At 34.1% G+C, this 17,836-nt stretch overlaps 1 protein-coding gene across 1 annotated transcript; it reads left to right on the top strand.

Moving 5' to 3' along the window:
- The first annotated feature begins 1,805 nt into the window (after positions 1 to 1,805).
- On the top strand, positions 1,806 to 5,450 carry LOC121753843 (short-chain dehydrogenase TIC 32 B, chloroplastic-like). The gene is made up of 8 exons (XM_042149109.1): positions 1,806 to 2,182; positions 2,273 to 2,504; positions 2,591 to 2,670; positions 2,766 to 2,922; positions 4,387 to 4,468; positions 4,602 to 4,689; positions 4,769 to 4,815; positions 5,142 to 5,450. Exons 1-8 carry the CDS (start codon positions 2,059 to 2,061, stop codon positions 5,307 to 5,309), a joined length of 978 nt encoding a protein of 325 aa, XP_042005043.1. The 5' UTR covers positions 1,806 to 2,058; the 3' UTR covers positions 5,310 to 5,450.
- The last annotated feature ends 12,386 nt before the right edge of the window (positions 5,451 to 17,836 follow it).

Below are 17,836 nucleotides of genomic sequence, written 5' to 3' on the forward strand. Positions count from 1 at the left end.
AAATGAGGGAAATTTTAATGAAGCAAAATCAAATTATTTGTCACATATATCCAACGGTTTCTACTCGTCTCAGGTTGGAAAAAGAAATACTCCTTCGTCCATAGTTCAAAAAGCTATTTTGATTTGACACGAGTTTTAAAAAATTGATATACAATGTGAAGAAAAGTTAAGGGACAAAATAAGCTGAATGTGAGATCCATTTTTTATACTACTATTACAGAGTATTAATTCTATAATGAATTGTAAGTGTTATACGTTAATGAAATGTGAGGTCCGTATACCAAAAGTGAAAAACAAATAAATGATTAAATCGTGGATACCTAAAACAATAAAATGATTTTTTAAATGATGGACAAAGTGTATATTAGTAGTACAACTTGCACTCTATCTTTTAATACTAGATGTAGAAATAAATAAATACTCTCTATATCCGCAATATCAAATTTCATTTGATCCGACATTGGTTTTAGAAAGAAAGTGAATGAAAAAAAATTGTGAAATATGAATCACAATTTTATATACTACGTTCCATAAAAAGAAGGCCAAATTTAAAATAACATGTGTTTTTATGCGTTATTTGTAAATAAGAAGGGTAGAAAGAATATATTTCGTGAGTATTGTTATTGAATATTGAGTCCATTCATTTAAAAGATTTCATTTATTTAGAACTGAAATTGCTATTTTGATTAGATAGGTCAAAATAATATAAAAATATTTTTATGATATAAATATATAATACTCCCTCCGTCCCATGCTACTCGCACTTTTCATTTTAGGCCGTAAATTTGGGATTGATTTTTTTGTGTAATTAAAAAAGAATTTTAGGTGTAATGAGACATCACTTAATAAAAGAGCTCTTAACTTAAACTAACATATTAATTAAATGCATTAATTCTAACTTAAATTATAAATAGTGTAAGGACTTTGTGACGAGCCGAAAAGCAAACGTGCAAGTAGCACGGGACGGAGGGAGTACTTCCTCCGTCTTCAATTTGTGTCTCATTTTAATCCGGTTCGGATTTTAAGAATTGTAAAGGAAAGTCAATTGAAAATTTTAGTAGCATGGAGTAATGTAAAGAAAATGAGTTAGTGAAATGTGAGTCTCGTTACTAAAAGTAGTAAATGTGAAGTAAGACAATTAAAAAGGGATGAACCAAAATAGAAAACTGAGATATATAATGGGGACAAGAGTATATAAGTATAATGTTTAGGGGTGTTTGGTTTGCAAGATTGTATCTCAGATTAAATATGTAATGTGTTTGGTTCATGAGATTCAATCACACAATTCAATCATAATCATAGGATAATTAGTCATAGCTAACTCATATGACTAAAATAATCTCACAACTCAATTTTAAATTGTATCTTGGTACTGTTATTTTATCTTAAAAAACGGAACACCACATTGGGGAATATTATGATTCACTTGCCTGAAATAAGAAAAAAACTAAAAGATAGTAGTAAGTGTTAAAATAAAACATCATTTTGCTGATATATTCCCTTGCCTGAAATAAGAAAAAAACTAAAAGATAGGAGTAGTAAATGTTAAAATAAAAATCATTTTGCTGATGAAGCAAGTATCTTTCTTCCATTAATTTCGCTGTGGTAAAAGTCTTTACGAGAAACTATCATAGGCAAAAGTTATATGTATTTCTAATTGCTCAGAGAAAAAGGTCAGTTATTAAATAAATGAGGCGAAAAAAATAATAAGCATTCAATGATTAAGAACTTAAAATTAAAATCAATGAATGACAAAGATGTAATCCTATCTTAATTGATTCCCAAATCCCCACTAATCCTCGGTTATAAAAATGCGTCCACCTCCTCCAGTACCACACCCCCACATATACATACATACATACAACTTTTGAATCTATTTGCATCGCCTCTGCAAAACCTGCACAAAAAAGAAGCCTAGGCCACTGTTTCTCTTTCCTACTCTGCGATTGTTGACTCTGTTCATCTGCAATTTGCATATTTCTACGTACTTTACTTTTCCATCTCACACACTACACACACCAATTTGCCATCAATTTTTTTTTTTCATTCGACAAAATCATGCTGGAGACGATTGGCTACCTAATCGGTACCGCCGGCGCCAGCGGCTTCAGCAGCAAGTCAACCGCCGAGCAAGTCACCGATATCTGCCCCGATCTCCGCCCTATCACCGCCATAATCACCGGTAATTCACCGATTAACGTGTTAGCAAATTTTTTTTTGAAAAAAAAATTTGTTCGAAAAAAATTAAATCTCTGCGGGGATCGATTTGCAGGAGCGACGTCGGGGATAGGAGCGGAGACGGCTCGGGTGCTGGCGAAGCGCGGCGCGCGCCTTGTGCTTCCGGCTCGGAGCTTCAAAGCCGCCGAGGAGACGAAGGGGCGCATTTTAGCCGAGTTTCCTGGCTCCGAAATCATAGTCATGGGGCTCGATCTCAGTAAACTCGACTCGGTGCGCCGATTCGTCGCCGAGTTTGAGTCGCTTAATTTGCCTCTTAATCTTCTAATGTGATTTTCTTAACTTTTTTTTGTGCTGTTTAATTATTAATAATGAATATTTACATTTTAAAAGCAATTTTATTCTCTTTTTGTAGAAATAATGCGGGGAAGTTCTCGTACGATCACGGTGTTACCGAGGATGGAATTGAGATGACTTTTGCCACAAATTATTTAGGTAAGTATTTTAACTAATTAATTTCGTTTTCTAATTGGCTAATTGTAAATGTGTAATGATGAGATTTTAATTTTGTTTTCTTAATATTTAATTAGGCCACTTCTTGTTAACGAAGCTACTGATGAAGAAAATGACTGAGACGGCGAAGACTAGCGGCGTGCAAGGAAGAATTGTGAACGTGTCTTCGAGTATTCATACCTGGTTTTCGGGTGATATGATCCATTATCTCGCCTTAATTACCAAGAATAAGAGGTCTGTTTTATTAATTACTCTTTCCATTTTATTATAATCATATATCTTTGTTGTTGGTATCAAATGTTTTTTTTTCTTCTCTCCAACTCAGATTTTGTCTCACACATGCGCTCTATGATTATCAAATTAATTGTTTTTCATTTCAATAGATACTATTACCAGATTTATGATTACAAATTACACATTAAGAATTTTTAAACTTATTGCAACTTCTTGCTTCAATTGAAATTTGATTGTTTAATTGAATCTATTTGTGCAATGTCAGTGGTAAAGTACTCAAACTTTTTAGAGTTACAAGTGATGTGAAGAAGAATAAAAGGATAGTTTATAGAGTATAGTACTCCTATTTGATGTTTGTTTAAAAAGGGTTGACATTTATTACCGCATGCATTTAAATCGGTGGTGCGAAGAATCCTAGGATCGAGGAGATACTGTGCTAGGTGATTGATGAGTGATATAAATGAGAAAAAATTGGGTTACCATTTATAATAGGTTTGACTTTATGCTGATATAATTCGTGTCGATCTTATTTTATTGAGGGAACATCTTTTTTAGTACATGAACTTTATCAAATTATCATTTTTGGTTTGTAACATTTGAAAATATTATTTGAAGTACGTCAACTTCGACTTAATATCAATTAAGCTAATTTTTCATTTTTTTTGGACAGAAATATCCTTAAGATCATGAAAGACAATTTAGTCTTTTTATTCTCATTAAAATATTTAATTTCTCTCTTCCCCTTTTTCCTTCTTTCTTTCTTCCACATCTCATATACGGCTAGTGAATAGAACATTGAACTAAACACCTTAGTTAGAAATTACTGAAGCTCTTCTCTATAGGTATGGTTCTTTTTATCTTGACATAGTTATGTGATGAGTAATATCTGATAATGCGTATAGAGGGAGAAGGAATCTCATGTTTTGGTGGAATTTTTTTCACGTAAATCTTAGTGTACATTGTTCAATTTGATATATGGGTCTCCTTGGATGTTGACAATCTCGTGAAGTGATTGGAATTGGACAGATTTTTCTCTCAAGGCTAGTGAATCAAATATAACGAGTTAGGCAATTTCACTGTCTTCCCTAAAATTTATCTTCATCAAGTGCAAACCTTGCATGGTATAGACACTAATGAAACTTAGAAATAAATATCCTAGTGTTTGCCATGGGGCTTGAAGTCATCACTGCTGAGGAAGAAAGAAAGAAGGAAGAAGAGGAAGAAGAAAGAAAGAGGGAGAAATTAAATATTTTAATGAGTAACAAGGCTCGATTGTCCTTTATGGTCTTAAGGATATTTCTGTCCGAAAAAATTAAAAATTAGCTTAATTGATATTAAGTCGAAGTTGACTTACTTCAAAAGATATTTGAATATTTTTAAATGTTACGGATCAAAAATAATAGTTTGTCAAAGTTCCTATACTAAAAAATATATTCCCTCTATTTTTTTTTTTTTTTGTGACAGTGAATACGATGGGACACGTGCATATGCACTCTCCAAGCTGGCTAACGTTTTGCATACCAAGGAACTTGCCCTCAGGCTCAGGGCAAGTTCTTTTTCTTCTTCTATTTATTTTCTATTTAATTGCTAAAAAAGTGTTTTTTGTTGTTTTCTCACTAAAATCATGCAACTTGGATTTTCTCCAAAAATTTATTAAACTCGAATTATTGAAATTGCAGGAAATGGAAGCCAACGTGACAGCGAATTGTGTTCACCCTGGCATCGTCAGGACCAGGCTCACCAGAGACCGTGAAGGCCTAATTACAGGTTTAATTTAATTTCAATATTTTAAATTAATAATATCTACATGGAATTTACAAAATTTCATTTTTTTATGTGTGTGCAGATTTGGTTTTCTTTTTGGCTTCTAAGCTTTTGAAGACTATACCTCAGGTAAATACTATTTTTGGGAATCGGTGGTGCACACCCGAACTCCACATTAGTATGATATTGTTCGCTTTGGGCAAAGCCCTTACTGTTGTACTCTTAGGGTACTCCCCAAAAGGCCTCATATTAATGGAGTTGGGGAAGCCCATTTATATCCTTGCAACTCTTGTTCATTCTCCATTAGTATGAGGCCATTTGGAGAGTACCCAAAGAGCAAAACCGTGAGTGCTTTGGCTAAAGCGGACAATATCATACTAATATGGAGTCCGGGTGTGCACCACCGATCCCCAACATAAATGTACTGAAGAAATGAAATACGTGATTTTTTACAGGCAGCAGCAACGTCTTGCTATGTAGCGACGGATCCAAGGTTGGAGAATGTGAATGGAAAGTATTTCTCGGATTGCAATGAGGCTTCGCCGTCTAAATTAGGATCGAGCGCTGCAGAAGCTGCGCGGTTATGGGAAGCCTCGGAGACAATGGTCTCCACGCCGCGGTAGATCACAAAATAGAATGTATGAAATTAAAAGAGAATGTGAAAATTATGAAGGTTATAATAGGAGGGATGTATAAATAGCATGTGTATAAATAGTTTTGTTTATATATTTATTTACCCACCAAAAAGAAGAAAGTTATACGTATTGATGTGAGTGATAGCCATTCTTTATTGATCTCTATACCGGGATCATATCCTAGATTCGTAGTAATTCAACCATAACACATACAACACATAAGAGATGATTTACCAACCTCCATCCATAGCTTAAATTTGATGTAGGGTAGTATTCCACGGTTTGATGTTTCCCCTATAAGCTGCGGTTGATGTTATCGTCTCTTGGCCTTCCTTTACTCGATTCTTTTGATGGAGAAGAATCTTATATGTATATGACTTTTCTTTATTCTTGTATATAGAATATGTAGAGAATTGTTGTGTATTAAAAGCTGTAAATTCTGAATGTATTTATAGGCAAACACACAACCATTCCGAAGGGTCGTGTCCGTTTGTTCACATCTTTTCATAAATGCATCAGACTTATCCACATATTTCCTACAGCTTTTCCATCTTATTTACATACTTATATACACATAATGTATCATCTATTCAAGGCAAGAGAAGAGGGCTATCAATACGCCCGATTCTAACTCTTTTATCGAGACCGATCCATCACGGTATCGTCTTTCATGTTAGAATCCAATTGATACATTTAAACTTGATCTTTAATATTAAACCAATCTCTACATAGGTCATATATAGGAATAAATATTCCTACATTCTCCCACTTGACCTTTGTAGCTTTCAATGGTTTAATAACCTTTATGCGCACTTTACAACCAAGTTCATATATCCTTTAAATACCTATAAAGTTAGATTCAATTGGATCATGGCGGTCACACACTCATTTAGTCGACATGATTCCTTCCATGTATCACAAATCAATTCTAACTTTATATGAATAAACCTTTCATTGAGATGTACTTTAATTCTCAATACAACATATGTTATCTAAACATCCATACTGTATACAAACTTTAATGATAACATATAAACAAGCAGAAACATAACTTTTATTGAATTCACAAGAGTGTTTACACAATACATGAGTCCACAACTAAAATAGCAAGGCTTTGTCTATAATACCCATACGCTCTACATGGCCAATAAACATACTGGGTGGTAGTCCTTTAGTTAACGGATCCGCTACCATCATATCCGTTCTTATGTGCTCAAAATACACCCTTTGTTTCTGCACTTCTTCTTTAACCGATAAGTATTTCAACTCCATGTGCTTAGCACCCTTCGAGTACTTATCGTTCTTTGAGAAGAAGACAGCTGCGGAATTATCACAATAAATTTTCAGCGGCTTGGCTATGGTGTCGACAATTCCAAGTCCCGAAACAAAGTTCCGCAGCCACAATCCGTGAACTGTGGCTTCAAAGCATGCCACAAACTCTGCCTCCATAGTAGAAGTAGCAATGACAGACTGCTTTCCACTTTTCCATGATATTGCTCCATCGGCTAAAGGAACAAGTATCCAAATGTCGATTTTCTTGTATCAACGCATCCGGCATAATCTGAATCTGAATATCCAACCACCTCTAGATGATCGGATCTCCTATAGGTAAGCATGTGTTCTTTGGTGCCTTGCAAGTACCTGAGAACCTTCTTTGCAGCCTTCCAGTGGTCCATACCGGGGTTACTTTGATAACGACCCAACATACCAACCGCGAAGGTGATATCTGGTCGTGTACATGTTTGAACATAGTTCAAACTCCCAACCACTGATGCATAGGGAATCTTTTCCATTTCCTTATGCTCCAATTCATTTTTCGGACATTGCATTAAGCTAAACTTGTCTCCCTTCTGAATTGGAGCAATTCCTGCGGAGCATTTATCCATTCTATATCTCTCTAAAACTTTATTGATATAGCCTTTCTGAGACAGACTTAACAATCCTTGTGATCTATCCCGGAATATCTCTATTCCGATCACATAAGATGCCTCACCCATATCCTTCATTTCAAAGTTTAAAGAGAGATACTTCTTTACATCATGTAGTAAACCCATGTCATTTGCGGCTAGCAAAATATCATCAACATATAAGACTAATATGATAAACTTGCTCCCACTGATTTTAATGTAGATACATCTATCAACGATGATCTCTACAAAGCCATATGAAACAATGATATCATTAAACTTTATATACCATTGTCTGGAAGCTTGTTTGAGTCCATATATTGACTTTCTCAACTTACATACTAAGCCTTCTTGCCCTTCTATCATGAATCCTTCGGGTTGTTTCATGTATACCTCTTCTTCAAGTACTCCATTTAGGAAGGCCGTCTTTACATCCATTTGGTGAAGCTCCAAGTCATAATGAGCCACCAAAGCCAATACAACTCTTAAAGAATCCTTCTTTGAAACTGGAGAGAAGGTTTCTTTGTAGTCAATGCCATCCTTTTGAGTGAATCCTTTGGCAACAAGGCGAGCCTTGTACCTTTCAATGTTACCTTTCGAATCACGTTTTGTTTTAAAGATCCATTTACAACCAATGGCTCTAAAACCCGTAGGCAATTCTACTAAGTCCCAAACATTGTTATCTCTCATGGATTTCATCTCATCCTTTGTTGCATTTAACCAATTTTTAGAATTGTCACTTTCCATGGCTTGTTGGAATGAGATAGGATCTTTATCAATGCTCAAGTCACATTCACTTTCAACGGAATATACCACATAGTCATCCGATATGGCCGATCGTCGTTCCCTTACTGATCGTCTTAAAGGTTCTATTGGTTCATCATTCCGTTCTTGAATTATGACTGGTTCATCTTCAATCTCAATCGGTGGGTTATGCACTTCATGTTGTTCAATAGGAACAACAATCTTAGGTGCAACAAAAGGTGGATGAACAACCTTTTCTTGAACTTCATTAAAGTCCACTTTACGAGGTTCATCACTCCCACTAATTTCAATGAACCTAGCATTACCCGTCTCAACTATCCTCGTACTATGGTTAGGACAATAGAATGTATATCCTTTCGACTTATCCGGATAGCCAATGAAATATCCACTGACCGTCTTTAAATCCAGCTTCTTTTCATGCGGATTATACAACTTTACTTCTGCGGGGCAACCCCAAATACGTAAATGCCTTAAACTCGGTTTCCTTCCCGTCCATAGTTCGAAAGGTGTCTTTGGAACTGCCTTACTAGGAACCCGATTAAGCATATACGTTGCAGTCTTTAATGCATAAATCCACAACGAAAGAGGTAAATTACACCCACTTAACATGCATCTAACCATATCCAAAAGAGTACGATTCCGCCTTTCCGCTACACCATTCTGTTGCGGAGTACCGGGCATTGTATATTGTGCACAAATGCCCTTGCTTTCGAGGTACTTTGCAAATGGACCCGGACATTGTCCAGATTCATTAAATTTTCCGTAGAATTCACCACCTCTATCTGATCTCACCACTTTAACTTTTCTATCTAATTGTCTTTCTACTTCATCTATGAATATCTTTAAGACATTCACGGATTCAGCCTTTTCACGTAATAGATATATGTAACCATACCGTGAGAAATCATCAATAAAAGTGATAAAATAATTTCTACCATCCCACGAAGGTGCATCAAACGGACCACAAATATCAGTATGAATTAATTCAAGAAGTTGAGAACTTCTTGTGGCTTGTTTCTTTACTATGTGTTTAGTTTGCTTCCCCTTTATGCAATCTATACACATATCTAGATCACTAAAATCCAATTGAGGAAGAATATCATTCTTTACCAACCTCATCATCCTTTCCTTGGATATGTGACCTAGTCTTTGATGCCACAAGAAAGCCGAATTTTCACTTGACACACTACGTTTTATGCCTCTACTTTCAACATTAAACAATGATTCAGAAAACTTTGCATCAAGATTGAAACTGTAGAGTGAATCAAACAAAGTACCACTTCCATAGAAGTAATCATTTCTGTACAATGTAAATACACTATTTACAAACTTGATTTTAAATCCTAATCTATCCAACCTACTAACAGATACAAGATTTCTAGCACAATCTGGTACATAGAGACATTCCTTAAGATCTATATGACATCCTGTGTCCAAGATCAGTCTATAGGTCCCGACGCCTTTAATTTGTGCCTTCATCCTGTTCCCCATGAACAAGTATTGTTCACTTCCTTTTATAGGTTGGATCGTACTGAATCCCTGTTCAATGTGAGACACATGAGTAGTAGCACCAGAATCTAACCACCAAGTATTATTAGGCACTTCAATAAGATTTGACTCAAAGCAAACGAAACTATTATGTTTACCTTTCTTATCGAACCATGCCTTCCTTTTTGGACAATCCTTCTTGAAGTGTCCCGGTTCTCTACAGAAGAAACACTTCCTTTCCTTTTGGATCTTCTTTTCGGGGCCTTTAGGAAAAGAAGACTCTTTACGTTTATCCTTTTTACTTGCCTTTACCTTACTGGTGCTTGCTCCTCCATGACCCATTAGATTCACAACTTGGTCACCCATCTTCTTTAGTCTCCCTTCCTCTTGAACTAACATGGCCTTTAGTTCTTTAAGGTCCCATTTATCTTTTATGGTGTTATAATTCACCTGGAACTGGCCAAATTCAATAGGAAGAGAGTTTATGATGAATTGAACCAAGAACTGTTCATGAACCTCCATTCCTAAGGTCGTGAGCCTTGCTGCCAAGTTTGACATGTGTGTTACATGATCGTGAATCGGCTTAGACCAGTCAAACTTTCTTGTAGTCAGCTCACTCATTAGGCTCCCCACAATTGACTTGTCGGCCAATTCCGACTGTGAACACTCCTTTATCTTTTCAATAAATTCCCTTGCACTCTCTGTCTTAGGCATAGATGGCTTGAAACTTTCTGCCATCGTCATCCTCATAAGATTGAGACTTAGCCTGTTGGAGCGCTCCCAAGTCTCATAACGAGATTTGTCCGTTTCGGAGCTCTCTTCCGTAATGGCTGTAGGCTCATCTTCCGTAAGTATGGCATGGTCAAGTGACATAACACCCAGTGAAAACCGGATCTGTTCTGACCATTCACCATAGTTCTGCCCATTGAATTTTACGACAGAGTTTGCAGATGCATATATATTAGACGAAGCTGCAACAATTATACATGCTTACAATTAGAGCTTTGAACTTTAAACACCAATTCAGATAACTGTAATAACATGTATTCAAGCAACCTTTGGGCAGTACTTAAACACATATACTTTCATGTGATGCTAGAATATACTTTAATGATCAATCACATCATACACATATCAAATAAGCATGTTGCCTTTGGGTATACATACTTCATGTGATACTGTAGACAAGATTAATCCTTTTCGTTTTATTAACATACATACAATGATCCACCTTTGGGTGATCTCCAAGTATATAGCTAATAAAGTTATTGATCAATCAACTTTCTTGTCATTTAGCATCCTTTAATCATGATCAATAATTTAAACAACTTTACATCATTTCTATAATCATAATGTCATATAACAAGACCACTTTGGTGATTAACATGTCACATAACATTAACATGCAACTTAAAAGGATTAAAATTTGACATGCACGAATTTGTCCAGAGAGTTTGCCCGGTCGGGCGATTTTATACCTTTACAACGCCCGACCGGGCGTTTTGGCATTGGTGAGTTCCGAGAGTTTGCCCGGTCGGGTGATTTTATACCTTCAAAATGCCCGACCGGGCGTTGATATCGACCTTCCAGAAAGTTCGCCCGGTCGGGCATTTTCGTACCTCATAAACGCCCGACCGGGCGTTGTTTCAAACGACACGCCCATTCGAAACGCCCGACCGGGCGAAATGATGCCCGACCGGGCGAATCGTCTGTCCTCTGTTTTCTCCCTTCGATTTTCATGTTTCAACCTTTCATGAAACAATCACCCAATGCGCAGCGGAACCAAACAACACAAAAATTGAAACATATACTTTCATATTTTGATTTTGAACATTCAATATGGTGAATTAAACAAATCTAGGTTGGCTCTGATACCAACTGATAGCCATTCTTTATTGATCTCTATACCGGGATCATATCCTAGATTCGTAGTAATTCAACCATAACACATACAACACATAAGAGATGATTTACCAACCTCCATCCATAGCTTAAATTTGATGTAGGGTAGTATTCCACGGTTTGATGTTTCCCCTATAAGCTGCGGTTGATGTTATCGTCTCTTGGCCTTCCTTTACTCGATTCTTTTGATGGAGAAGAATCTTATATGTATATGACTTTTCTTTATTCTTGTATATAGAATATGTAGAGAATTGTTGTGTATTAAAAGCTGTAAATTCTGAATGTATTTATAGGCAAACACACAACCATTCCGAAGGGTCGTGTCCGTTTGTTCACATCTTTTCATAAATGCATCAGACTTATCCACATATTTCCTACAGCTTTTCCATCTTATTTACATACTTATATACACATAATGTATCATCTATTCAAGGCAAGAGAAGAGGGCTATCAATACGCCCGATTCTAACTCTTTTATCGAGACCGATCCATCACGGTATCGTCTTTCATGTTAGAATCCAATTGATACATTTAAACTTGATCTTTAATATTAAACCAATCTCTACATAGGTCATATATAGGAATAAATATTCCTACAGTGAGCAGGTCAGTCATGTTTGTAGCGTGTAAGCTTATTTTTGTAAAATAACGTTACTATTAGCCCAATTCAACGTCATGGGTGATGTAAGTGGTTAAATTCATTGAAATATATTTTCTACGTATTTTGTACATACATAATATAACACGATATTTTTTACTTACATATCAGAATTGTTGTGTAAAATACTAATAACAATTAGCGACTAACAATTCGTGTTGCTACTCCAACAATTTCTTTGGGGACCAATTTCGTTTATATCAACGTATATAGGAAAGTTAACATTCTGTGGTCGCATAGAGGGAAAATATACTATAAAAAAGATTTTTAATTAGGAAAATTTTAGCTACCTGTAATATTTGGAATATTAAGTTAGGAAGTTATGTCATACTATAATAATAGATATGCGATGGAGAAAGAAGTTGAAAAACAAGTAAGCGTGCGAGTATTTAAAAAGATGACAGCCCGGGTCAAAATATTATCAATAATGCATATATTAATTAATGCAGCTATAACTATTATTCTCTCACATAAGATTCTCTAAGTATACAAGAATTAACAAGTAACTAATTATAATTTTAATTTCGAGAGGAAGGTTTGGGCGGAATCCATAACATGGTCTTTGTTGACCAGCATGTGGGTGTTCAAATTTTTATTAAGTATCTTTGGGCGTTGATATATATTAAAATGGGGCCTACTAACATGCATTATAATTAAATTTAATCAAATGTTGAATTCTAACATACTACATAAGTCATAACACCATATGCTACTATATAGTCCTTGTGAACATAACATATAGTATACCCCTATTTATTCACCAACATTAATCCCTTAATACATCATTGAATTTTTCTCCTTTTTTGGTAATTCGAATTCGTATTTCTCTTTTTATCTATTTTAATATTGTGCACATTACATTACTAGTGTTGGCTTATCGAAGAGTTCTTCCCTTTATTATAGATTTTCACACCATAATAATTATGACAGGAACTTATGCAAAGGGACAACTGCATCCCTCTTCGTGAGGTTTCCATTTTTGGTTGTAGGGTCGTATGATATTTTTCTATATAATCGTGAATTTTTTCGGAAAATGATCATGAAGTTTTTCCCTTTAATATGAATGCAAAGTTCTTTTCATAAAAAAGTAAAAGGAACAAGGTTTGTACATGTTATAATCAATAAATATATACAATGACCGGTGGATAGGTTCACCAACTTCCCCTCCGGCTTATGAAGAAGGGAAATTTTCATTAAAGTTAGCCAGTTTTACTGTGCGGGAATTTCATCTCAACCTTTCTAAGTTGTGGTTCATTTCCATAATATCGTCGATGATCATCCATCGCAACTGACGACCACCTATTCCGTCTCTACATTTCAATCCTAACGATGACCTTCTTTACTGTCCGACCCCACAAATTAAGATTGGTAACTGAATTTGTAAATCTTGCTTCCACAATGTAGACATATTATTGTGTAGTTAGTAGTTACAACTTACAAGCATAGATGAGACAGTTAGATCATGTAGAATCATAATGTTAAAAGTTGAATTTTTGAGCTATGAAGCATGAATCGTGGAATACTTAGGTCCTAAATTCGTAGGTATCATATTAGTTATATGAAAAATAGCGATACGTGTTAGTATCTTTCATGGATAACACTCAAATTAAGGCCACGTCATCAATTTTCCTTTTTTTTGTTCTAATAATACTTGAAATTACTTTAGATGGTGTCATATATTGATAAAACATAATGCTATTAAGTATCTAAATAAGCCCAACATTGAATTAATCAATTCAGTGAAATAAGTTGAGGACAATTTTGAATTGCTTTTATAAATACACCCTACCACAAAAAGTAAATCCTCCCATCAGAGATGAATACTATAATTAATTAGACTTTGATTTTAACATACTTAGTTTGCAAGTTTGATGACCTCAAAACAATTTTCGATTCGAAATATTAGGATAAAAAACAATATAAAAAAGAAATATTTGATTGGATAAAAGTATGTAAATAGCATTTAAAATTTGAGGCACTTTTGGAGGAATAGGAAATGAGAAATGGTGGGCCAAATAAGCTGAAATTGGGCTTGAAAGAAGATAGCGACTAATGTTTTAAGACAACACAAATCAATGTGGCTCATCTCATCTTTATATTTATGGGTTTGCCTATTATTCCTTCACTTTATAGTTGTGCCACCACTATCTGCTTCCTACCTTTCATTTCAATTAAATAAAAATAATGATATGCCCAATTTGTATATCATGTCAAAGTTTTATCTTAATAAGTAAATAGATAATAAAACAATATACTATTAATCTCGAGTTGAAATCTTCGTGTGCATTTCTTATTAGAGTGTCAATGTTTGATGAGACATGATATTCCATTTTCAACCTGTGTAAGCTACAACATACAAATAGACAAATTATTCAGTGAATCTCAGTCATTTTTTTAATATATGTTTATTTTTAATTCTATTTTTGCTTATAATGTTTGTATATGGAACAATGTACTAGTACATCGTATCAAAATTTCATCATAAAAATTCCAATAATTGTAAATTCGAGAAATCAAACAAAAAGATTGGTTGTTTGGCTTAAGCTTCAAATCCAATATCAGTTCAACACCAAATATTAAAAATGGAAGAGGATTAGAGAAATTTGAAACTTCAAGGAGTAAATTTATGGTGTCAATTTGCCAAAAAAATATGCTTCATACCAATGGCTAATCCACAAATTTCAGACTGAGATTGCTATAAATAATTTAATACTACCCCATCCCGCATTAACTGTCACATTTACTTTTCTGTACTCATTTTGTAAAATAAGAGAGAGAATAATGTAAAGAAGACTCTTCTCTACCTTATTATCTCTCTTATTTTATTATTTCTCAACTTTAACTATTTATTATCATTTTTACAAAATGAGTGCAGAAAAGTAAATGTGACAGTTAATGCGGGACGAAGGTAGTATTATTTTATCCATTAGATAACTTTATTGTATATAAAATTTGGATAATTTTCTAATGTCATTACATGGAAATTTTTCACTATTTGGGATGAAGTCTTAAATATATAAAATCGAGAACTTACTTTAGTTTATGGTTATTTTAGGTAAATAGAAAACTAAAAAAAATTCATATTTTATATATGATTTCAAATATAGCATTATTATGAATTATAGTAAATAATAAAGATTAATATTTGGCCATGCTTTATTGTGTAAAAGCAAATGTCGAGAACCTTGACAAACAGTTAAACATACTATACTTACTAGTTATAAACCGTAAATAATGTAAATGATCAATACTGACATGCTGCATGGCGTAAAAAATAAAAAGACAAATTAATGACAACAAAATGCAAGAATAGCAACAAATGCGCTAAAAATTAAAAATACAACAAAACAATCAGAAAAATAACCATTCTATGCTCCAGAAAAGAGTTGAATCAATTGATAAACACCCTTGTATAAAAGGGTGCACACATAATAGAATAGATAAACAACATAAATAGTTTTAGTTTTTATCTGTCACGGTGCATGTACCAATTATCAGTAATTAGAAGATAGAGAGATTAAGTTAGCACCACAGAATTTATGTGGTTTAAGATTGTACCATCCATTCCTTTCAATCAAGAAAACTTTATCTTTTAAAATTGATCAATTTAATAAACATGAGAGTTGAAGAGTGACCGGTCCATTTCATGTGTTCCAAGTATCTTGTTTTTAGGCATAGAGTGAGTATATTTTTTGTGTTTTGTTCAGTGTTTGTATTTGGAAGGACACATCAATCATAAAGTTGGTTTACTATGAAAAGAAAGGAGAAAGTTGAGATATTATTATAGATGGCCCAAATTCCCGTTAAATGGCCCAATTGAAAAGCCCAGGATTCAAAAATAGAGATTAATTATCATTCAGATCTCTGATGGAAAATGAGAATCTTGTGTTGTCTTTTCGTTTTGTTTGGTTCATTCAATTCAATCAAGAGTACTTGATTGGATTAATTCTATTACACTGTTTTTATTTTTTTGTATTTTGTTCATTGTCTGCATTTCCTTATTCATCATGAATTACACGCAACAAAAGCTAAATATGCAAATGAAATCGAAAAACTTAAACACACGATCCTCAATCGAGGCCAATACTTGATCTCTCATAGATACTCCTCTCTAATCTCAATGAAGCATTTACAAGAATTACACTAAGATTTCTACTCCTACTCAAAATAGTTATTTTTAAAATTTGGGCCTAGGCCCATTATCAAATGGACTGGGAAACTGTTGCATTATGCATGCTAACTTGCCAAGTACAACTTAATCAATGTGGCACTCTCCTAGTTTCCAACACAATTTCTTAATCTTCATACCCAAATATTTTGTCTCAACTTGGTTAGGACTATTGTGAATCCGGGAAGCGCCAAACCAATCGAAGGAACGAAGGCATCCAATGAACCACACCGGAGCTTGGGTCCGTTTCAAACACCAATATACCTATCAATATGGTATCCAAATGCTCTTCTAATACCACCATTGTCTTCATCGTCGAAAGAGCTTCGCGTGAGTACCTTACACGCCTCAATCGGAGCCCGGATGCTCTTCTAATACCACCATTATCAATATATATATAGAGTCGTGATCATATGATAACCCCTAAATATCGTAATAACCCTATAACCAAATCTGGACCACACATATTTCTAATCATGCGGTTGAGATTCAAACTTAGATTTACTTCATAAAAAAAAAGTGCGGGGGTAAAACTGTCATTTCCCTCATTTAATTTCTGAATTTCGCCAAATATCACGTAAAATGATAAAATGATATGTTTATTTCATAGAATGATAATTTTGCCGGATAGAATGATACTCTGAGTTGATAAAATGATACTTTTGACTGACTGATAAAATGATAGGTTTATTGCATAGAATGATAGTTTTGCCGGATAGAATGATACTCTGAGTTGATAAAATGATACTTTTGACTGACTGATAAAATGATAAAATGATAAAATGATAGGTTTATTGCATAGAATGATAGTTTTGCCGGATAGAATGATACTCTGAGTTGATAAAATGATACTTTTGACTGACTGATAAAATGATAAAATGATATATGTTAGGTTTATTGCATAGAATGATAGTTTTTTCGGATAGAATGATACTCTGATTTGATAAAATGATACTTTTAGCTTATAAATGTTAGGTTTACTGCATAAAATGATAGTTTTGCCGGATAGAATGATAGTTTTGCCGGGTAGAATGATACTTTCAGCCGATAGAATGATAGGTATTTTTGGTGTATAAAATGACATTTTTGTTTAATAAAATGATACTTTTACCTGATAAAATGATAATCTAAGCGGATAAAATGACAGTAACCTTATAAAAATGATACTCTGAGTTGATAAAATGATACGTTTACTACTTTGTAGGTTTGTATATTATGTATTGTGCCGATTACATTAGGTTTATTGCATAGAATGATAGTTTTGCCGTATAGAATGATACTCTTAGTTGATAAAATGATACTTTTGACTGACTGATAAAATGATAAAATGATATATGTTAGGTTTATTGCATAGAATGATAGTTTTGCCGGATAGAGTGATACTCTGAGTTGATAAAATGATACTTTTGACTGACTGATAAAATGATAAAATGATAGGTTTATTGCATAGAATGATAGTTTTGAGGGATAGAATGATACTCTGAGTTGATAAAATGATACTTTTGAGTGACTGATAAAATGATAAAATGATATATGTTAGGTTTATTGCATAGAATGATAGTTTTGCCGGATAGAATGATACTCTGAGTTGATAAAATGATACTTTTGACTGACTGATAAAATGATA

The sequence above is a fragment of the Salvia splendens genome, chromosome 11, assembly GCF_004379255.2.
Source record: "Salvia splendens isolate huo1 chromosome 11, SspV2, whole genome shotgun sequence".
Lineage (NCBI taxonomy): Eukaryota > Viridiplantae > Streptophyta > Magnoliopsida > Lamiales > Lamiaceae > Salvia > Salvia splendens.